This window comes from Vipera berus (assembly GCF_964194415.1).
Source record: "Vipera berus genome assembly, chromosome: 2".
In the NCBI taxonomy this organism is placed as follows: domain Eukaryota; kingdom Metazoa; phylum Chordata; class Lepidosauria; order Squamata; family Viperidae; genus Vipera; species Vipera berus.
The window spans coordinates 122,407,486-122,429,550 of NC_138203.1; the positions used below are offsets into that span (position 1 = coordinate 122,407,486).

At 41.5% G+C, this 22,065-nt stretch overlaps 1 protein-coding gene across 2 annotated transcripts in view; it reads left to right on the forward strand.

Annotated features, from left to right (window-relative positions):
* Positions 1–22,065, forward strand: part of BGN (biglycan) — a 67,200-nt gene that overhangs the window by 19,858 nt on the left and 25,277 nt on the right. The window contains exon 2 of one of the 2 annotated variants that reach the window (XM_081318819.1): positions 20,908–21,161. In XM_081318819.1, the coding sequence (XP_081174945.1) occupies positions 20,924–21,161 (238 nt within the window). In that variant the 5' untranslated portion in view covers positions 20,908–20,923. Of the gene's footprint in view, positions 1–20,905; positions 21,162–22,065 lie in introns of both variants that reach the window. The other variant, XM_081318820.1, reaches the window with a different exon arrangement.

Genomic DNA, 22,065 nt, shown 5'->3' on the forward strand with positions numbered 1-22,065 from the left:
CATCAAATTCCTCTAGTTGGGCTATACTGCCTTAGCTCTGGGCTAGGGATATTTATTTAAAACAAACATTGGCAACCATGTGGCCTGCCAACATAGCTATTATATTTGCATTGGAGACCAACCATTGGCAGAAGTCACATTTCATGACACCTAATGAGGGAATGTCCTTAGCTCAGACCTCCAACAGCTAGTATGCTGTTCCCAGGTGAGGCATAGATAGAATATTGCCTAGAATGTATGCTATGTGGCTATAAAAATCAATATTAGCTTTAGGCCCCAGCCTAGATGTCGTCAAGGAAAAGAAGAAGGAGAAGCTTTTAAATCTGTCTGGTAGAGAAGAGTACAGCTGGGGAGAGAACTGAACTCACATATCTGCAAAGAAATCCCCAAAATTTGACCTAAGCAAATTAGGAAAATTAGAGCCATGCATGTGAAAGGTTTGTGTTGTCAGAGTGAGATTATGAACTCATCTCCTTTCCTGGTTTGGAATGGCCTTGGGATTGCAGTAGTTGGTAAGGTTAGATACTGTTCTGGGGGATTTTGTTCAAGAGCATTTTTAACTAGGCACAATCAGCTGAAGAAGTGGGGTCCTAAGAGCCTTGGTGGAGCAGTGGGCTAATGCCTCCTTAAGTAACACCAGCTGCCTGCAATTAGTGCAGGTTCGCATCCCACCAGGCTCAAGGTTGACTCAGCCTTCCATCCTTCCGAGGTAGGTAAAATGAGGACCCAGATTGTTGGGGGCAATTAAGCTGACTTTGTAATAATGCCGCTTGGGGTGTGTGTGAAAGCCCTAATAAGCAGGCATATACATAGAATGAAGGCTACTGCTAAGCTTGTAAGCCGCCCTGAGTCTTCAGAGAAGGGCGGGATATAAATGGAATTAAAATAAATAAAATAAATCCTGGAAGCTTCCCTTGATGAATTCTGCCTCATAGATAAGCTTGAGTCAGAGAAAGATTTTAAAACCTTTTTTGGGGGGGGTTTCAAATGATGGTCAACTTTGCTGTCTTCCTGTTCTGCTGGCTAAGTCTGATTTCATTCATTTTGTGGGATCCTTCAGAAAGAAGGAGTTTACCTCCACACGCCCTTTTTCAGATACATTCTTAGAGCTGAAGTGAATGGAAGAGAGGACAATGAGTAGGATTTACTTTTAAGAGGGAAGCAAGTGAGGGAAGTTGGCCTTTTCTCTCCTTCTGTCCTTCATGGACATAAATGTTTTGTTTTCCTGGAGGAATGGAGGAGAGATGCAGTCGAGTAATAGGTTTCCGAAAGTTCTTCATATAGCAAGTGGAAATACAAAATAGCCATAAAGATTTAATCATTTTTTTTATTGCTGATTGAAAAGTCAGAGGACTTGAGAGTTGAAGGAATCCATGGATGCTTCAAATACACATAATATGCTTAGTCAGATTGGTCCATATGGGAGAAAAGCCCAGAACAGGGGCTCATCTCTCTCTCTTTTTTTTTTTTCATTTGGATAGTCTATATTTATTTACTAAAATTTTCTTTGAAAAATTGGATTTCAGTCATAGAGACAAAAAGCAAAACTCTTTTTTACATAAAGGCTTGTGAAAGCTAATTTAAATGATTGTTTAAGCAGTATTTTGGATTTCTTTTTTTAATAAAGAAGTTTTATTAATTTTCTAATTTTACATCCAAATATTTATGAAGCAATGTGGTGACTGGATAATCAAAAGTCCAATAACAAAACTTTTTCTACATAGGTCAAGATAAATCAACAAAAATTCCCTCTCCAATTCCCTTAGTCACAATATCAAAATCAAATTAATACATTTCTGGTTGTAGCAGAATCAGTTTGAACAATTATCTATACATTTTCACGTATACTTATTCATGTCCTGTTTTTAAGTTTTATCTAATTGCAATACAGTGCTCCAAATTAGCCTGTAGTAACCTTAATTTTCAGGTAACCCACATTTCCCCTATTTCATTATATAGTAATTATCATATCTGAAATACATACATTGTTCATTTAAGTGTATTCTTATATTTCAAAAACATATTCTATTTGTCATCTTTGCAATTCATCAATAATTAACAAAGTATGTTTTATTGTGTCATTCCAAGTTCTATAAATAATTCAAAGTTGTGCCCTAGTAGCTAATTTTCATTCCCTTAAAAATCTAGATCCTAAATATAAAATCAGTTTATATCTTTTAACAGTTCCCCTTGGCCCATTAAAAGAAAATTTAAGCTTTATTATTACAAATCCCAACATTTATAAAAAAAACCACTCATATTTTAAATCTAATTCTAGCTTTCTTCTTGTGCCAGGCAGACTTCCATATCATTGCCTTTAACTTCTCAAATGTGTCTCCCTTTCTTCCTACACACGTTGTTTGAATCCAGGGAGACCATCCAGTTGTCAATTTTTCAAAGAGAGTGACCCCTTTATAGTCATTATATTTTTGTTCTAATAAACCAAATCTCCATGTTTGGCATAGTACAGTTGTCATTAATTCAGTCTGGTCTTCTTTCAGTTCCATCTGGCTTATGTAAGAGGTCGTGTCTGGTGTTGTAGTTATTGTTTGGTTGATGAAAGTCGTAATGTACTGTATTTGAAGGCCTTTGGCATCCTCCATCTTAGTATTGCTTTCTTCAGCTTCTGTTGTTTGTTGAACTGTAGGTTTTATAGTTGAAATCGAAGTTTGGGCATCAAGGCTCTCAATAGATTGTACTTGTTGTTCTTTAGAGTCCCCTATTTTGTTGTTGATTTCCTCATCCTCTGTTAGTTTTTGGGTTATCAGTTCATCAACTGAAGTCAGAGTCTCATTAGGTGAGTTTATGCTGTCAGATTTGTCTTTAAGTCTGGCTTTCATTTCTTCAGTCATTGCCAAAATTGTTTCAAGTATGAGGTTATAGTCAAGTGGTGGAATATATTCTTCCATTTCTTTAGTATTTACAGATAGGCCTTTAGTGGAGGCTATTTTAATAAAAGTCAGTAAATGTCCACCTCCACTATTCCTAAAGGTTGTTTTCAGTCCCAGGTGTTCCCAATTATTATCTTTAAAGATAATGTCAAGGACAAATCTGTTACAGCCAGATCTCAGAGTAAAAAAAGGTTTACTTGCTATACCAGGTTTCACCACAAGATGTCCTCAATAGCATGTAAAATCCTTTTCCAGACTAATACGAGGCTTTTATCCAATTAATCCATTTTTTAGCAGTAAATAGGGTAGTAGGTCCCCACAGAAATAAGCAATAAAACTTTTTAGTGGCCCCAAAATTCCAGAAGTACAAATAAGATTGCTTAGTTATTTAGCTTAGTCATTTGATTTCTTTTGAGGCTTTAAGGATTTAATTCCCCAAGTAGGCAGTTACCGATCTTTCAAGAAGCAGGGAGAAGATTTTCAAGAAAGTCACACAGGGAAGTAATTAGGGAAGTAAGAAAAGTAAGGTCTCACCCAAATCCTCCAGATTGCTTCGTTGTGCTTGATAGTGATTTTGGCTTTTGGCAGGGAGCGGCTTAGTGATCGGCCATGTTGATGGCCGATCTCTTTTTCTTCGGGCCAAAGGAGCTGCTCCGGATCAAACAGAGGGCTGCCACCCTTCTGTGATCCCAGGGAGAGCCTCCTCACAGTGGTCGCCCCTCCAGGGTGAATTTTGACCCTTTTCAGGGTTCTCTGAGGAAGAAAGACTGGACAGCAGGGAGAGGCTTCTTCCCGCACATCCACCGGCGCCGCGCACACAAACTGGAAGCCAACAGGGGCTCATCTCTTGAAGTGCCATGTGCCATGTCAATATCCCCTCACCTGCCAAGTTTACACTTCCTACATTTACATTCTTATCTTTCTCCTCTTTCTCCTAATAAATTCTGGCTGTGAAGATTGAACCTATAGAGCAATGGAAGATGGTGGAGAGAGGAAAACAGCAGACGACTTGATTACCTTTTCCTTTTCACATGAATGAACAATCTAGTGCCTACCATGGAAATGAAAAACTCAGACATTTTTTGACTGGTCATGTTGGGTGTCTTTCACCTGGATGTCTGCAACTTTCAGTAGTTGGTTTAGAGATTCAGTGCTGCACTGTAGATATTGCTTACTTTTTCTCTTGCTTTTTTTCTTTAATAAAAGGGATCAAGTAAATATTCCGTTGAGTCTAGCTCTTTGTTCCTGATGACTACTGTATATAAATATGGCCACGTATTTTCCTTGGCCACAAAAAATTGCGCTAATCTGAATCCCCTCCCTCATCATTATTTTTCGAGGCATAAATGGAAAAGACAAGATCAAACTGACTCAATGTGTTTATCAAAACATGACCAAGAGGAAAAGTGTTTCTAAAATTCTACTTTGTTTTTATCAAAAGTGGTCTGTTTCCTAGCTCTTGAAAAGATTCCTGGAAACAAATTAAAACCAGTATTCCATACATAAGACAAATCTCTACTTTCCCCATTATTTGGGGGAAATTCATTATGAAGCCTTCCATTTAGAGGACAATGAAATAATGTACAAAATACCAAATGTCCCACTTACAGTCAGCATTTCCTTTTGGGTTGTAAGGAATGCTTTGAAATATTCCATTCAAAACAATGGAAGGTATTCAAGACAGTAACAGAAATCTCAGGAGGATATAAACTTTCCTCAAAGGAAATTTGCTTAAGCATACAATAATATTTTCTCAGGCAGAGGTGATACTAACATTGCATTGTGCAAGAGAACAGTCAAAACTTAAACCATAGATGCTGAACTGGATTGAAGGAAGAGCTGCTTCCTTTAAGGCAGAAGGTATCCAACCTTGGCAACTTTAAGACTTGTGGACTTCAACTCCCAGAATTCCCCAGAAGCCATGCTTGGACACCCCTGTACTGTATTAGGATGTTCAGCAAAATAATTTTTGTCCCTCTAAAGCTTAAGCCTCATATTCTGAAGAGCCCAAAGTGAATTGATAAAACCATTCTCAGAAATGAGCTGTCAGGGAAATTCTATTTTCCAAATTCTAATTTCTATAGGAAATTCACTTCTTTGCTAAAGAATTGTTGTTGCATAAATAGAAGCAGAGATGACACGCATCTGTGTTACAGCCATGTTTTCAACAGACTTGGGACACTTTTTAAAGATCAGTTTCTGCCTTCATCTCTCCCAAATCCTGCCTCCTGAAATAACCTTCTCCCTTCACTGCTGTCTGGTAGGGCCAGGCCTGAATTTGCTTAGGCAGAAAAAGGGTTGGGTAATCTCCTATGTTTGCACAGACACAAATTTGAGCCAGAAATTAAGAAGGAACAATTGGGCTTTTATTTCTAGAAATGTTATTTCTATCATGTTTCAACATTCAGTTATAAAGGGGGGGGGGGGGGGAAGAAGCAAATTGGCAACATTATACTGGAAATAATTTCTCAAGTATTTGTGTACACTCATAACATTCTAAATTTTGTCTAGAAGTTAAGGATATAGTTTTGATTCCAAAGATTTTTAGATTGGGTACTATCATTCTGTCAGACTATCTTCCAACCTTTTGACACTCTTGTAAATAATAAATTGGTGAAATTCATTACCACAAAATGCCTTGTCCTTCAAGTAGGCTAAGTCAACGAACACATAAAGCAGTAATTCCAGGAATGGCCTTTATCATACAGGTAGTCCTGGACTTATGTCCACAATTGAGCCCAAAATTTCCATTGCCAAACAAAACAGTTGTTAAGTGAGTTTTGCCCCATTTTACGACCTTTCTTGCCAGTTGTTAAGTTAGTAAAACAGTTGTTAAGTAAATCTGGCTTCCCCATTGACTTTGCTTGTCAGAAGGACTCAAAAAGTGATCACATGACTTCAGGACAGTGAAACCGTCATAAATATATGCCAGTTGTCAAAGGTCCAAATGTTAATCTTGTCACCATGGGGATGCTGCAATGGTTGTGTTAAAAAATGTCACAACTCACTTTTTTCGGTGCCATTGTAATACCAAATGGTCACTAAACGAATGCTTGAAAGTTGAGGATTATCTGTAATAGGGTAGAACAGAATCTTGAAATGAGGGGTACTTGGTGGTCTCTGAGGTTGCTTGTTTTCTTGTAGACGTTTCTGCAAGAAACTGAAAGCCTGCCCAAGTCTTTTTGTCTCATTCTCTAATAAGGAAAAACCAAGGAAGGATTATTTTGAGTTACTTTCTCATCCTTCCCCCTTACTCGGGACCAAGTAATCTTTCCTCAAAGTCCCACTTCAATGGCCCAGTCCTTTCTTCCATATGACCAAAGTCAAGCCTACATTCCTTTACAAAGATATAATGGTGGACAGTTTCTTGGATGGCTTTAAAAGGAAATTGAACAAATTCAAGGAGGGTGGGTCTATCAAGGCTATTAGTCAGTGTTTCCTCTGGATTGGGGTCAGCATACTTTCAAACATCACTTGCTGTGGGAGAGCGATGGGGAAGGCATTATATCTCCGCCTCACCAGAGGCATTTGATTGACCACTGTAAGAAACAAAATGCAGAACTAAGAGGCACCGGGCTCGATGCAAAAGGGCTATTCCCATAATCCTACTGATTTCTTATTGTAATCTTGGGATAGCAAATAAAGTGGTTTTACTGAATGGGTAGGTATATGTTGGTGAAAGAGACTGGAGCATTTCGTAGGTATATTCTTCCTCATCATATTCCAAGGATATTTTCCTTTTGTGGCTCCCCAAAGCTAGTAATAACTTGAGGGGATGATTTTTTTTTTGACAGGGCAAAGCAGAGGAGAATTCCCTTTCCAGCAGTACCATCATCCTGATCAGTAATCACAACCTCCTCCCATATGCTGCTATTTATAATAACACAGCAGGAACAGCATAAGTTCAAGTGGCAGGTTTAACATCATGCGCAAATCAGTCCTTTAATACAGATTTACCACCTCAGTGACAAGCCGTTGTGGTAACAAATTACATCCTTTCACCTCACTTTCTGCAACTTAAGTATTGAAACATGTCATATCCAGGTCCCAAATTGCAACTTACAAAAGCACATGAGTTGCCCGCTGCTTCTGACTCTTCCTGGTAACAAGGGAATGAAAAGAAACTACCAATATGGTATTGTTGCATCATCACCTAGAATAGCTTCCCTCCAATTGATGCTCTCCAGATGTGGCTAGGAATTTTGGAACTGCATTGTGGCATATCTGGAGGGCACCAGGGTTGGAAAAAGCTATTTCTGGACTATCAATCAATTGAACAGATCAGAGGGGACAGCAATGCAGGTGCAATGTGGTTGCATCACATCCCTTTTTCTACAACACATGAATGGAAAGTTGCAGACGCTGTGTAAATTGGCAATAGTTATTGTATTCTTATAGCTTGGTTACAATTCTCTTTTTCATGTGTGAATCAGTCATAAATCTGTCCCAGAAGCATTCTGGCTTCTGATCTTTTACTGACTTGAAGCATTTACCACAGCTAAACTGGAACAATTTTAATCATAGCTAAACTTGGACTGAAATGAAAGATATTAAATGGTTTGAGTCCTCCTGGTCAAGTTTAAAAATAAAAGGGAAGTAAAGAAGGGTGCTTTAGTGGACCAGCTGCTAAGGAGAATTTGAAAAGACCGTTACAGCAAGCGGTAGAGCCAAGATCCTTGGAAGGTCATGCTGGAATAAGAAAAAAGATTGCCTCTATTGAACACCTTAACTATTGGATATACAGGAGTTTTACTGTCCTGTGCAGGTGGATATCCTCAGTATTTGATATTCCATCTAGTTAATGGGTTCAGGACTAAGACCCTGCTGGAGCAATGTATAAAGAATACTGAGTGATCACATAATGTACAATGATCACACAACTAAATGCTTCCAGCTTTGGAGGCATAGTTTCCAGGAAATGCTTAAATCTGGCATGCATTTCTTAGAGTATCCATCTGTCACTGCCTGCAATTAAAGCCTAATGTGATGTTTTGAACATTTGAACATTCATAGATATGCATAAAATAAATAAAAGGAAGGAAAACGCTGCTGCAGAAGACAGAAGGAGATTCAACAGTAGAGCAGTAGTAGCTCAGAAACAGCCTTTTGCTCAATATTTCTGTCCTTCTCAGATTTGCACTTTCTGTCCACCTATTTGGTTGATGCCATAGTATTGTGGTTATTCCTCACCATTCAATACTTATTCCAGCCTCTAGAACAGGGGTGTCAAACTCAATTTCATTGAGGGCTGCATCAGCATTGCAGTTGCCCTCAAGGGGCCGGGTGGGTATGGCCAGGGTGGGCGTGGCCTACTGGGTGGGCATGGCTAGAGTGCATATGGCCTACTGGGTGGGCGTGGCTAGAGTGCGTATGGCCTACTGGGTGGGCATGGCCAGCTCTACAACGTTCGCATGAAGGGTGCCTATGGGAGCCTGGGCAGGAGTGGGACAGATCTGAGGGTCTCTGGCAGAAGGAGGGTCTCTGGGCCAGGGCCAAGGCAGTGGGGGCCGTTCCCTCACTGTTTCCAGGATGGCTTCGGGGGCCACATGAAACCACTTTGCGGGCCGGATCCGGCCCCCAGGCCTTGTGTTTGACATGTCTGCTCTAGAAAAACCAGCTTTCTCCATCTACATAACCAGAATATTGGATTTCAGTCAACCTTCATTTGCCATCACTCCTTTCTCTAACACCAAAGTGTGTGTGTGTGTGTGTGTGTGTGTGTGTGTAAGAATTAAAGATAATGCTTACCTACTGCATTCCTCTAAAATGCTCCTGTTTTTAACACAGGGCTTTCCTTAGCATGTTATGGGATATGTCAAAACAGTTGCTTATTTATTTATTATTGCTCAAAACATTGCAGGGGTGTGGGTGGGTGGCATCCCAAGGACAGCTTCTTTTGCTCTAGTCTAGCCTTTTCTGTCCATTTTTCCCCACCAGAGAATTATTATCAACCTGTCTTGAATGGTTGCAAAGATAAGCGTGTTTTTATGCAAATGATATTTTTATGGTTTCCTCAAATGGTATGCAATTTATTCAGCTTCTTTGAGACCTTGGAAAATCAGAGAGATGGAGATTGGGGGATGGGGGTGGAGGGAATCTAATTCAGCCATACTGTATGCTTGACTTCATTATACCTTTGCTTCACACCCTCAATCATTTTTGGACACACAGAGTATTTCTCGATTTTTCTTCATTTATTTTCAGCATTAGCCAATATTACCCCCTGTCCTCATCATGCTGCCTACTTGCATCTCAGTCCTAGTTATCTCACCTTATTCCACATGCTGTCTTAAACCCAGATCGGAGGTGAAGACAGATCAATGATCAGTGATTTTTTTTTGCAGCAGTTCTTTCTCTCATTACTGTGAGCTCTGCTAAAAATATTGAGAAAACATTCAAAGGACCACTTTTAAGTGAGGCATTTGTTGGCAATTTCTTTGCTGAGTGTTCAGATATTTAAAGGAGGTGCCGAGATGGACTTTATTGCATTGTGAAAGCTTGTGCTGAGACTGATAAAAAAAATAGGAGTGGCTCTAAGCAAAAAAAAATAAAAATCAGCAAATGGGAATCCTCCCGTTACCAACTTATCTAATAAACAGACTTTTTGTCATGCAAATGTTTTGGGGAAAAAAGACTCAGAGGTTTCAGAGAGATTTCCGCCTTAATGAATGCACTGACAATGCATGGTTGGAGAGTTCCCACCTCAGCATGTCACAATTCTGTATAAGGTTTCCCCTATCCAGTCGTATCCAACTCTAGGGGGGCGATGCTCACCTCCGTTTCTTAGCCGAGGGAGCCAGCATTATCTAAAGACACTCATGTTTGCCCGAATTATTATATCGTGAGGCACATAGAATGCTGTTACCGTCCCACCCAATTAGTGGTACCTATTTATCTACTCACATTTGCATGCTTTCAAGCTGCTAGATTGGTAGGAGCTGGGGCAAGAAGGGGAGCTTACTCTGCCACGTAGTGCTTGGGTTTCAAATTGTCACCTTCCCAGTTGACAAGCCCAACATCTTAACTGCTAGGCCACAGCGCGCTCCACAGTTCTGTATTCTGATTCCTAACTCTTGCCATTACAACTCAAAAGGAAAGCTTGTGTGAATCTTGCTTCCGTGATTGTACTTTTAGGTTAAGGGGCTTGGAATGTGTTGCTCCAGGCATTCCCCATTTTTTCCTTTGGTCAGAAGAAAAGAAAGGGGGAACCATTTTTTACTTTTAGCACCAATAGCAAGACTGGTCCTATCTTTAGATGGGGCAAAGCTCTTTCTCTAGTAGAGGCTTTGCTCTACTATCCAAAGCAACTGATTCACTTCGCTTAATGAAAAGAAAGCTGCCAGCATGGTCTTGACCTTTGATGCTTCTAATCTGGGCTTCTAAAAATGAAGCATCGGTAGCTCTTTGGATTTACTATGACTGTCAGCTCATATTCTTGCTTTGAGAAATTACCTAAGCAAGTATAAAGCCAGTAGGCTTGGAAGCCATTGCACACAATGAGAAATATTGCATGTGGATGGATGGGATAGGGGATTGTTTTGGGTGAATGGTGGCTGCAGTGGCAATTCAGGAAAGGTAAAAGTAAGAAATCAGCAGCAGCAGCAGAGAGTCTTGATTGAAAACATAGCTGTTGAAAGAAAAATCTTCATCAGGGTCCAGTCCAAGCTGGGAAGAAGCAAAATGAAGGCTGCTTTAGAAAGAAGGTTGGAGTTTATTAAATTGCAAAGCCAGACAGAAGCATGGCTCTGGGAAAGCTGACCACATGTAGTAGGGAGTGGTGGGTTTTTATACCTTCTTGAGCTTTTGTTTGGAGTTGTTCCTGTGGCATGAACTTTGACCTGAGTCTGAATGTGCCTTTCTGGTATTCTGGTAGTGGAGGGTTAATCCTACTATGACCCAAAGGTCATATCCTGCTTCCCTGGGTTGTGGTTGATGACTATGTCCTGTGTTGGATTTTTTTGGTGTGCGGGATTGTTGATTCTAGGGATCTTTGTCTTTCTAAACCCCGCTTCCTGGCTCCAGTCTTTCTGATAAGATTATCACATCTGCATTTCTGCAGACCTGGTTTCTGTTTGGGGCAGAGAGACTTGGAAGCGGGGTGGTTTCTGCCTTTAAGATCCTTTGGGTAAATATAATATTCTGCCTTTTAATTATTCCCAAAAGTATTTCTTTCTGGGGGGAGCTGACTTCCCACATAGCCATTCTGGTTTCAGATTTTATCCATGTGCCTTAAAGGTACATTTGAGCCAAGCATAAAATTGCCTCTGCTCAGAAGTGTCTGTTGCTAGTCATGATAACACCAAAGTAAAAAATGCATTAAGATGTCACAATGCAAGCCCTGCCCTTTTGTATTTGTATCATACATAAGTACATAAGAAGACATTGCACCATGAAGTTGCAACATGTGTTTTGTCACTTCCTCCCCACAAACTATGTTTCAACTTTAGCATTTACCTGAACTTTACTTATGTTCTTTCTTTCTCTCTTTCTTTGTCCTAGTTTGGCCTACACTACTCTTTTCCCATCTTATCACCTCTGGCTCCACCTACATATATGAAAGCTCTTGAAATCAAAGATTCCTACTTTATCCTTTCTCATATTGGGTTTCTTCTAGAAGCATTGGACATTCACTCCCATAATGACTAACCAATCTGGCCAAATCAATTTGGAAGGCTTCAAGTTGGAGAAAGCTGCCCTACTTGCCTGCTGAAAGGGTCTTGAACACACTTGAACCATAACATGACATCTGCTCTCAAGAGCCTCACTTCCTTACAGACAAAAGAGGGATATGGACCTCTAGAAGCATGGAACAATGATCTCAACTCTCCAGGCATTGCCTCTCGGAAGTCATGTCTCATTGTTGTTTTCCACATCTATAGACCTGGGCACAGGCAGGGGAGTGGAAAAAGAGTAAAGGCCAGTGTGGATTCTCTTCCCTGTCCATGGTTTGTTCTTCAGTCCAAAGTAACCCCCAAAGCAGCTCTGGGGATCAAGGGATCTGTCCCTTTCTGAACACCAGAGGCTTACAGGCAGGCTAAAATAACAGTGAAATTACAGCCTTTCCTTTATGCAATTACAGGACATCTGCTTACTGCAGAAAACCAGGGAAAGCTACCATACTGTATTTTCCCCCCAAGTATTTATAAAAAGTTATAAACATGCTGATTTACTTGCAGTCCAAAATAGTAGCATAGATAAATCTTGAGGGAGCGGCCTTTCATTTAGCTGACTGTGAGTGCGTTTTCGATCTGAGATTCACCTGTGTCTCAACTTTCACATGGTCACCTATAGCAAACAAATCAGGTCACAATTATTAAGAAACGTGAAGATATGAAATATTTTGACTCTATTCAGGGAGCAAGCAGTGGAGGGATCAATCCCTCTTCACTGCCTTAACTAGGGATTGTATGCAAGAACTGATTGCTCTGCCAATCCTTTTTCTTCTGTGTCAGAAGGGCAGTTGGCAGTTAAGCAAAATGTACATTTTTTTTGAAAAAAAAAATAAGCTTCTAGATCTCATGACTGTGAATTGTAGGGCTCTCAGATCTCAAAAGTGAAAACCTGGATGACCAATGGTGGGCAGCAAAAAATTTGAGTTTTCTCATCTAGCATATTGTGATGGCACAACATATTCTAATGGATAAATATGACTTAAAGCTTGTCATCGTCTAACTCATTTTAAAATTAATTCCTTAGCAGTATTTTTGGAAGTGGTTGGCTTCTGCTGTTGTCCCAGAGCTGAGAGAGAATGACTAGCCCAGAGACGCTCAGATGACTTCATGCCTAGAAATCACCATCTTCCAGTTTCAAGCACAGGGCCTTAAACCACTGCATCAAACCCAGTCGTTTTCTTTTGTTGTTTGGAGGGTTGTTGCTGTTCTTTTAACAGTAGTAGTTTAGAGCTGAATGTTGCATTTATGCAATGTTTGTCCTTTTTGTGATGTCATTATTGTAACTACAAATTTACATGTAAATTTTATTTTGTTTTGGTTCACTGTCATCCTTCACCTGAATTTGATTGCAAAATTTCTAGCAAGCTTTGTCTGGAAAAAACTGGAGGATTTATTGAACGTAAATACAGGAATGAAAATGCAGATCGGGCATTCCTAACCTAAAGCTAAAGTTTGGTAGCTTAAGAGCCCCATGTGATTGGTAAAAATGGCATATCTGTGGTGCAAGGGGCAAAGTCAGCTCAAGATAAAAGTGGACATAGCCATTGGTGAGATTCAAATACCTGAACAACCGGTTCTCTGTGTGGACGCCGCTTCCAGAAGTCTGTTCTGGGTCTGGGCCTCCGAGGCCCATAAAGGACTTCTGGAAGTGGCATCCACACACTTCTGGTGGGCCACTCTGGGCCTTAAGAAAAAGGGCTAGGGCATCAGGCGGTTCGCCGAAGTCAACAAAAAATTAGCTACCGGTTCTACTGAACTGGTGCGAACTGGCTGAATCCCACCACTGGGTATAGCATGAGATTTAAAAAACACACATTTATTTTAAATTCCATCTGCTTTTCCATAGCCAGCTACCTTTTCCTGTTTTATTCAGTCTTAAAATCATAAACTTTGGGAGAGGGGGTTTACACATTTCTTTAAAACTGGCAGCAGCTGATCGAAAGGCACAGGCTGTATAGAAACCTGGGATGGGGAGCTGCAGCTTGTGTACCCCCATGCTTTACACTTTTTCCCCATCCTAACAATGGAAAAATGACTTATGGTCAGTATAGGCATTGGCAGCTAGCAGCTCAGTCTCCTGACACATCAGAGAAAAACGCAAAGAACAGATGAAAAATGCTATGCTAAAAATAAGCTGGAAGTATGTTCCTTTAACCCTCTTTTCTTTCATATTGCTTTTCGATCGTTTTTACTTTTTGTGAAATATCCAAGGAACATCATGTCATTGCATCCTGTTTTCCTGGATTTATTTTATTTGTGGAAATTTAGGGAGTGGGGATGGTTGGTAATACCATGCAATGGCAAGAGCAGGTCTTGTGAAATGGACTTGGTGGAGCAGTGGGCTAATGCCTCCTTAAGTAACACCAGCTGCCTGCAATTAGTGCAGGTTCGAGTCCCACCAGGCTCAAGGTTGACTCAGCCTTCCATCCTTCCGAGGTAGGCAAAATGAGGACCCAGATTGTTGGGGGCAATTAAGCTGACTTTGTAATAATGCCGCTTGGGGGGGTGTGAAAGCCCTAATAAGCAGGCATATACATAGAATGAAGGCTACTGCTAAGCTTGTAAGCCGCCCTGAGTCTTCGGAGAAGGGCGGGATATAAATGGAATTAAAATAAATAAATAAATAAATAAGAGTCCTGGTATCTTTAATTAAAGAGTTCTTATTCCAGATTCAGAGTTTTTATTACCAGACACAAAAAGCAACCTTTTTTCATTTATACCACGAGACCTTTATTCTGAATAACACTTGCTGGTAAGTAAATTTTCTAGGACAATCATTTTAGGAGAATTGACATTTGCTTTCAATTAAATTCAGAACATTCAGCCTTTAGTAATGCTGAAGGACTCTGATATGAAAATAATCGCAGTTAGGATAACTTGGAGAATTTGGATTTAAAATATAATTGCAATTACAACTCTTAGACTTGTAGAATCATAGAACTGTGGACTTAAGTGAACATAAGAATCTCAGCCAGTTATCTTCAAGAAAAACAGTTAAACCATTCAGAAGAAGTGGCTGTCTAACCCAGGGCTTTTCAACCTTTTCAACTATTGTACCACTTTTAGGATATGGCCATATCCGAGTACCACCAGTCACCTAGCAAGGTGTCAAAAACTTGATGACCAAAAAAAAAGGAAAAAAGTGATGACATACATATAGTCCTCGACTTACAACAGTTCACTTAGTGAATGTTCGAAGTTACAATGGCACTGAAAAAAGTGCCCCCCAAGCCACAGCCGAGCAGGACACCTGCCTGCCCAACCGGTGGCACTGTTCCTCCTGTCTGAGGTTTTCATTGTTGTGAACATTTCTGTTGAGGAGTGGCAGCGGGGGTGGGGTGGGGGTGTTTGGTTTTTATTCCCCCCCTCTGCTGGCTGGTTGCAGCAGGTTTTGGTCACTTCACATGACCCTGGGACACTGTGACCATCATAAATATGAATCAGTTGCCAAGCATCTGAATGTAAATCACAAGACCCTGGAGATGCTGCAACATTCCAGCTGATCGGCGCTTCTTCTGGGCTTAGCTGAAGCACCAGGATCAGCGCTGAGCTCCAGCTGGAGCCTGGCGCTGATCCTGGTGTTTCCGCTGAGCCCTGACAGCCGTGCAGCTCCAGCCATCTCTTGCTCAGGCTTGTGTGGTGTTGCCACCGGTCCAGCTTATTCCCCTCCCCCACTACTACTTTTCTAAGATGGTTGCATACCACCTGCCAGGTGCCAATGTACCACAGGTGGTACCCGTACCACTGGTTGAAAAGCCCTGGTCTAACCTTTTCTCCAGAGAAGGAAGACCCATGGTTGTCAACAGAGATTGACTCTTTCACAGTTGTACTGATCATTTCATCAGGAATTTTCCTCTTCTTTTTGAACAAAATATTGGTAGTTGCAACTTATGCATTTTATTTCTGGCCCTAGTTTCCATGGACATGATTCTTGCCCATTTTCCTTATGGCACCCTTTCATAGATTTGATATTCTATCACGCCTCGATCTTCTTTTTTTGCAGGGTGAACAACCCAAGGTCCTGTCACCTATCCTCAGAGGGTGTATCCTTAGGTACTTCTATTAACCCAAAGGTGCTTTTTAAAGAGGCAACTGGACTTTCCTGTTTTTCTTTGAAGACATTTTACTGCTCATCCAAATAGCTTCTTCACTTCTGACTGGATGGTGCGGAATGGAAAGATTTATACTCCTTGCAAGCAGCTGGTCATTTGCATTATTTTAGAGAGTTGTTGAGACCACTTGGAGGTTTATCTGTGTCATCAGGGTCACCTGAGTGGTGTGGGGCCTATCTATCTCCAGTCTACAATACAGTCCTTTCATCAGTTCCAAGATGGCTCCACACCCATTTGCACTACTCAGGTGACCCTGATACAGAGATAAACCTCCAGATGGCCTCAACAACTCACTAAAAGAATGCAAAAGACCAGCTGCCTGCAAGGAGTATATATCCTTCCATTCCCCACTATCCAGTCAGAGCTGAAGAAGTTTCTTGGATGAGAAGTGAAATGTCTTCAAAGAAAAACAAGAAAGTCCAGTTGTCTCTTGAAAGAGCACCTTTGGGACAACCATGACCTGGATGACTGAGAATCTGCATAGACATTCCTTATATTAACTTTGTTGGTGTGTTCCAAACCCTTTCTAACCTGTCGATATCTTTTTGGAAATTTGAATGGTAAAAAATAATCCAGGTGTGGTTTCACCAGTGCAATCCAGAGGGGAATAAAGACTTCGCATGTCGTTCAGGCAGCACTTCTATAATGCAGTTCAGAATTGCTTTAACACCCATGGTTGTCAAACTCACTGTGTCATATGACATGTTAGGACAGTGATGGCGAACCTTTTGGAGACTGAGTGCCCAAACTGCAACCCAAAACCCACTTATGTATCCTCAGGTACCGGGTGGGCGTGGCCCATTGGGTGGGTGTGGCCCATTGGGTGGGTGTGGCCCATTGGATGGCTGTGGCTGTGGTGGTAATGGCATACTGGGTGTGATGAAAAAGTTCAATCAATCAATTCTAACTTTGCGAGATCTTCTTTTTCGCACGAGAAGTTGAAATTGATTGATTGATTGAACCTTTTTCTGTTTTTTGCACACGGCGGCGGAGTTCTAAAGCAAAAAGGTTTTATAAAACCCAGCTGAAGGCCTAGGATTGGGGCGACGGCGCGTGTGCCCACAGAGAGGGCTCTGCGTGCCACCTGTGGCACACGTGCCATAGGTTTGCCACCACAGTGTTAGGATGTATTGTGACTTTTTTGCATTGCTGGAGCTGGGGTGGACGTGGCCTCTGTATGATGCAACTGGCCCGCAGGCCAGCAATTTGACACCCCTGTTTTAACCATTCTAGCAACTGCCTCACACTATTTGTCCATGATTAGCTTGTTGTCAATGACCACACCCTAATCCTTTTTTCCAATCTAGTGCTTTCAAGCCATCAATCCTATATCTTCTATACACTTCCTTTTTCCCCCCCTCTCAGATGTAATGCCTCATGTTTCTACCTGTTGAAGGGCGTATTGGTCCAGTCTTCCAATCTATCCAGATTAAATTACAATCCCATCACTGCACATTTCATTACCTTTCAATTAATTAGGTTATTAATAAAAAGGTTGAATGATATTGACCCTGTGAATTCATTTTTTTTCCAGTTTGGTGTAATAGTTAGGGCAGCTGGGTGATTTTTGGACCGGTCCCTCTTTTTTTAGTCCTGGTAAGCATGCAAAGGGCAAACCACTTCTGAAAATCTTGCTTGGAAAACTGCAAGATTTAAACAATCAATAGAAGGCACAAAATTTTGAGGGTGATGTTCTGAGTGAGACGATCATTCACCTTCTGCTGCATGCTCATTCCATTTTGAAATGTTTTTTTTCCAACTGCGCATTCCTGTGTCGTTGGTCTTTCAATTTTTATTTATGTATTTTACTTTTGTTCCATTTGTATACCACCTGACTCCCAAAGATTCTGCAGTGTAAAAATGCGGCTTCTTCTTCACTCTTGTTATCAGTTATAATGAATGTGCCTAATCTATTTGTAGGCTGTATATAACACTTTCCTCAATGATGCCCCCACATGTTTGGCACTACAATTCTCAGAATTTCCAGGAAGAACTGTTGGCTGCAGTTGCTGAACTTGGTGACAATTTGTTTGTTTGCTTGATTACATTTCTAGAGTTTCCTGACTCAACCAACTCTGGGTGGTTTACACTAAAAGCAACCAATAATGACTCTGCATCCCCCAGGAGAGTCAAACTGGTTAAAAAAACCCAACACATTTTTTTAAAAAAGAACAAGATCTGATCGTGCATATCATCCAACAAAAAAACCCTCTCAGGTCCCGGGGGCGTTGGGGAACCCTATTTTCAAAGTTCACTTAGAGGATGACAAGATCAAGGCAATGCAAAGTTGAGGAGGGAGGGGGACTAGTATTCCAGAGGACAGGAGTCACGGTAAGGAAAGCATGCTTAGATGCATTGTTTCAAAGATGGGACCTGCAGTATGCCCACTCTGCTTAATCTTACTGGGGAGGTGGGCAGAAAACATGTGAGAAAGTCTTTAGGCAGTGCTTTTTTTGTAAAAGAAAAAGGTGCCGGAACTCACAGATGTCATACAACCCGCCTTGCCTACTCTACAAGGTTCCATCCAAAAAAGGTGCCGGAACTCCGTTCTGAGCGTTCTATGAGAAAAAAAGCCCTGTCTTTAAGTAACACCAGCTGCCTGCAATTAGTGCAGGTTCGCATCCCACCAGGCTCAAGGTTGAATCAGCCTTCCATCCTTCCGAGGTAGGTAAAATGAGGACCCAGATTGTTGGGGGCAATTAAGCTGACTTTGTAATAATGCCGCTTGGGTGTGTGTGTGAAAGCCCTAATAAGCAGGCATATACATAGAATGAAGGCTACTGCTAAGTTTGTAAGCCGCCCTGAGTCTTCGGAGAAGGGCAGGATATAAATGGAATTAAAATAAAAAAATAAAAAACCAGGCCATATGCCATGGATAGGCTATCACCAACACCTTGAATTGAACCTGAAGGTCATGGGATGCAATACAGATGTTACTCTGGTAGACACCAAACAGCTGCCTCTGCGGTTGTAGAAAAGTTCTAAAAGTAAGGAGAGGAAAGATATGGCGGAGAAAAGCAGGTTCCATCATGAAGACTAGAACAGTTAGAAGGATGAATGGCAATTGTTTTTAAGGAGGAGTAAAAGGAGAAATAACTGGATGCACTGAAAGCGTGTGGGATATTCCTTTTGTATCCTGTACTGACTAGAGAAGGAGAGTCCCAGCAGAATAGCTGAGAGGACCACCAAGGCAGATAATCGAGATATTGCAGGCCAGATGTGAGGTTAACTCAGATCTGGAGGGTGAAGCAGCCACTGTAGAGAGTACAAAACTGCTTAAGGGCTGTTTCGACATGGGAGGAGAAATGAGGCAGAGGCTGATTGCTGTTTAGAGGGTAAGGTGCCTCATGTAACAGAAAAAGGGGGAACAAATTTAACCCAGTCAACTGCCCAGCCAGAAACTGCTTTAGTTCAGTTACATAAACAAAAGTAAGGCAGCCTTTCTGTAAAAGACAAAGACTTTGCCTACAACTGCAAAGCAGAAGTCAAAAACCAGAGCATGAAGCAATGAGAGGCTCCAAATGTAAAGAGCTATTAGCAGCGTGGAGGAACTGCGGGCCAGGAACTCTTTGTTTCTGTCTCCCAGAGACAAGGATAAGAGCCTACCCCAAATTAATTAGAAAAAGGTGGATTTGAAAGATGGAGGATCTGGGTGATGGCCAGAGAACATATTGCCTTTGGTTGAAGTATGGTATGATTAATAATTGAAATAAGCAAGCCCAGAGGGCTTTAGTAACAAAGAGGTCTCCCCAGCTCAGCCTGGTTGCCTTTTCACCCATTTCCTTTGCAAACAAGAAAAAGCAAAATCTTCCACCAGTGCTTTCAAACGAGTCTTTCTTGGCAGGCCGAGTTGGCAGCCTCAGAGAAGCAGAGTTACAGCTGTTTGCAGGCCCTGGACTGAATGAAGCTAAGCTATATGTTGCCAAGTCAACCCAGCTTTGGGGGACAGGCCATTGGCAGAGATCCCAGTCATTATTCCAGCAATTCTGGCCTGAGTTTTGAAAGATATTTGTTGCACAATCAACACTGGAGTGAGTATACTCACTCTCTCCCACATTTTCTGATGTTCCTGACTCATCACCCATCCCTCCTGGTTCGTAAGGGCTTGGATTTTGTCTCTTCTCCTTCATATAATGAAACAATTAACTGTACAAAGTCTCAACTAGGAAGTGCCTGATTCAAATCTGGATTCTGTTATGGAGTCACTAGGTTGCCACATCCATATCAATGTTTCATGAATTAAATAAAGTTCCCTATTTAAATTAAATTAAATTAAATTAAATTAAATACAGTGTTACCGTAAATAACTGAAATAAATAAAAAATAAAGTCATAGTAATTTGCAACCTCCCTCACCCTGGGGCTGCCCAGAAGTGTTGGCTGTCCAGTCAGGACTCTATAGTCTTACTAGATTGGCTTAATAAGACTCAATTCAGATTTGTTCTTAGCACTTAGCACCAGAAGGGAAGAACTGAAAATTATGATATCCTCTTGAATTTTTTGGAGAAAAAGTGAGTCCACTGCACTTCCTTCCTTCCTTCCTTCCTTCCTTCCTTCCTTCCTTCCTTCCTTCCTTCCTTCCTTCCTTCCTTCCTTCCTTCCTTCCTTCCTTCCTTCCTTCCTTCCTCCCTCCCTCCCTCCCTCCCTTCCTTCCTTCCTTCCTTCCTTCCTTCCTTCCCCCTCCCTTTCCCTCTCCCCTTCCTGTCTGCTGAGTCAGCTGAGCCACAATGTACAGCCTGCAGATTAGCCACCAATTACTGAAGCCTGGTCTACCAAAATGAAGATGGTGGTCTTGGCTATATCCATGGCAGCAAGAAATTTGTTGCACCACAGTTTCATGCAAAAGGACAAAAAGGGACATTTCCATTTACCACGTGGTCATCTAGGGATCAGAAGAATGGGAGGGCAGCAACTCCAGATCTCATAGAAGGGGGGAAACGGGAGGGGGGGGAGTGGATAGCTGTGGCAGAGCAACCAGTAAAACAGGTAATACGGGGAGTTGTAGAATGTGCTTAAGCAAGGTTTCTCCCACCTTTATAATGTCACTGAAGAGGAACAGGAAAAATCCAAAGATTAGCTATGGTCTTCCTTTCAGAGCATTGGGCTGTGGTAGGTGCCCAATAATACCACGCTGAGAGTTATTATCAATAATAAAGAAATTCTGATTCTGAGGATCTTGAGAATCTCAACTCCAAGCACACTCTGATCTCTGCCCATCTTTTCTATATCTTAGCCTGGGACCTCCCACTATGGAACACTTCCTTCTTCTGATGCCCCTCCTGGGTCTGGTGAGCAGTGAATTGCCATTTGTACAAAGAGGATTCTGGGACTTCTCCATGGATGATCCCTCGGTCCAAGAAGAGGAAGAGGCTTCTGGGATCCTCCCTACTTCAAGTGGATCTGAGGCAGAAGACATTCCTTTCTACCCAGGCCTCTGTCCCTTTGGCTGTCATTGCCACCTAAGGGTGGTCCAATGCTCTGATCTGGGTGAGTCCCTTTCCTGAGGGGGAGGGAAAGATTACAGCCGTTGGGCAAGATTGTGATCTAGCATTCATTCTGGAGATCCTGGTGCTATGAACAGAGGTAAATGTCCATGATTGGAAAATGTAAACCTAGGAAACAAAAGAGTTTAAAATATAAAACAATTGTTCCAAAATTATTGTTCCAAAAACAATATTAGAACACAGAGTATTGCTAATAGGGTTGGAAGGGACCTTGGAGGTCTTCTAGTCCAACCCCCTGTGCAAGCAGTAGATCTATACCATTCAATCTAAATGGGTATCCAATTGTCAAATGCCAGAAATCAGGCAATCCAGGCTAATGAATATCATGGTTTATTGCAAGCTTAAACTCTTTGCAAGAATATGAACTACTAAAAGTCAAAGCAAATTGGCAGTAGATAAGAGTCAATGGAATTCAAGGTGGGCTGAACTTAGATCTCTTGTGGGCGTGAAGAGACTTGAGACTTATGACACATTTGACTTTTCCCTTTGGCTCAACCTGGTCACTGCTCTATACCAACCTTTTCTTAAAAACCTCCAGTGATGGAGCACTCACAGCTTCTGGAGGCAAACTGTTCCACTGGTTAATTCTTCCCACAGTCAGGAAATTTCTCCTTAGTTCTAGATAAGTTTTTAGCAGATGGATGGATGGATGGGAGGGAGGGAGGGAGGGAGGGAGGGAAGGAAGGAAGGAAGGAAGGAAGGAAGGAAGGAAGGAAGGAAGGAAGGAAGGAAGGAAGGAAGGAAGGAAGGAAGGAAGGAAGGAAGGAAATGCAGATAAGAGCAACCATCTGGAATCTTTAGATCTTTCCATCAGGCAAAGTATTAACAAATAAAGAAAACTGACATACTGCTGAAATCTGCAATGCCTCTCATGAATCTTGCTAGAA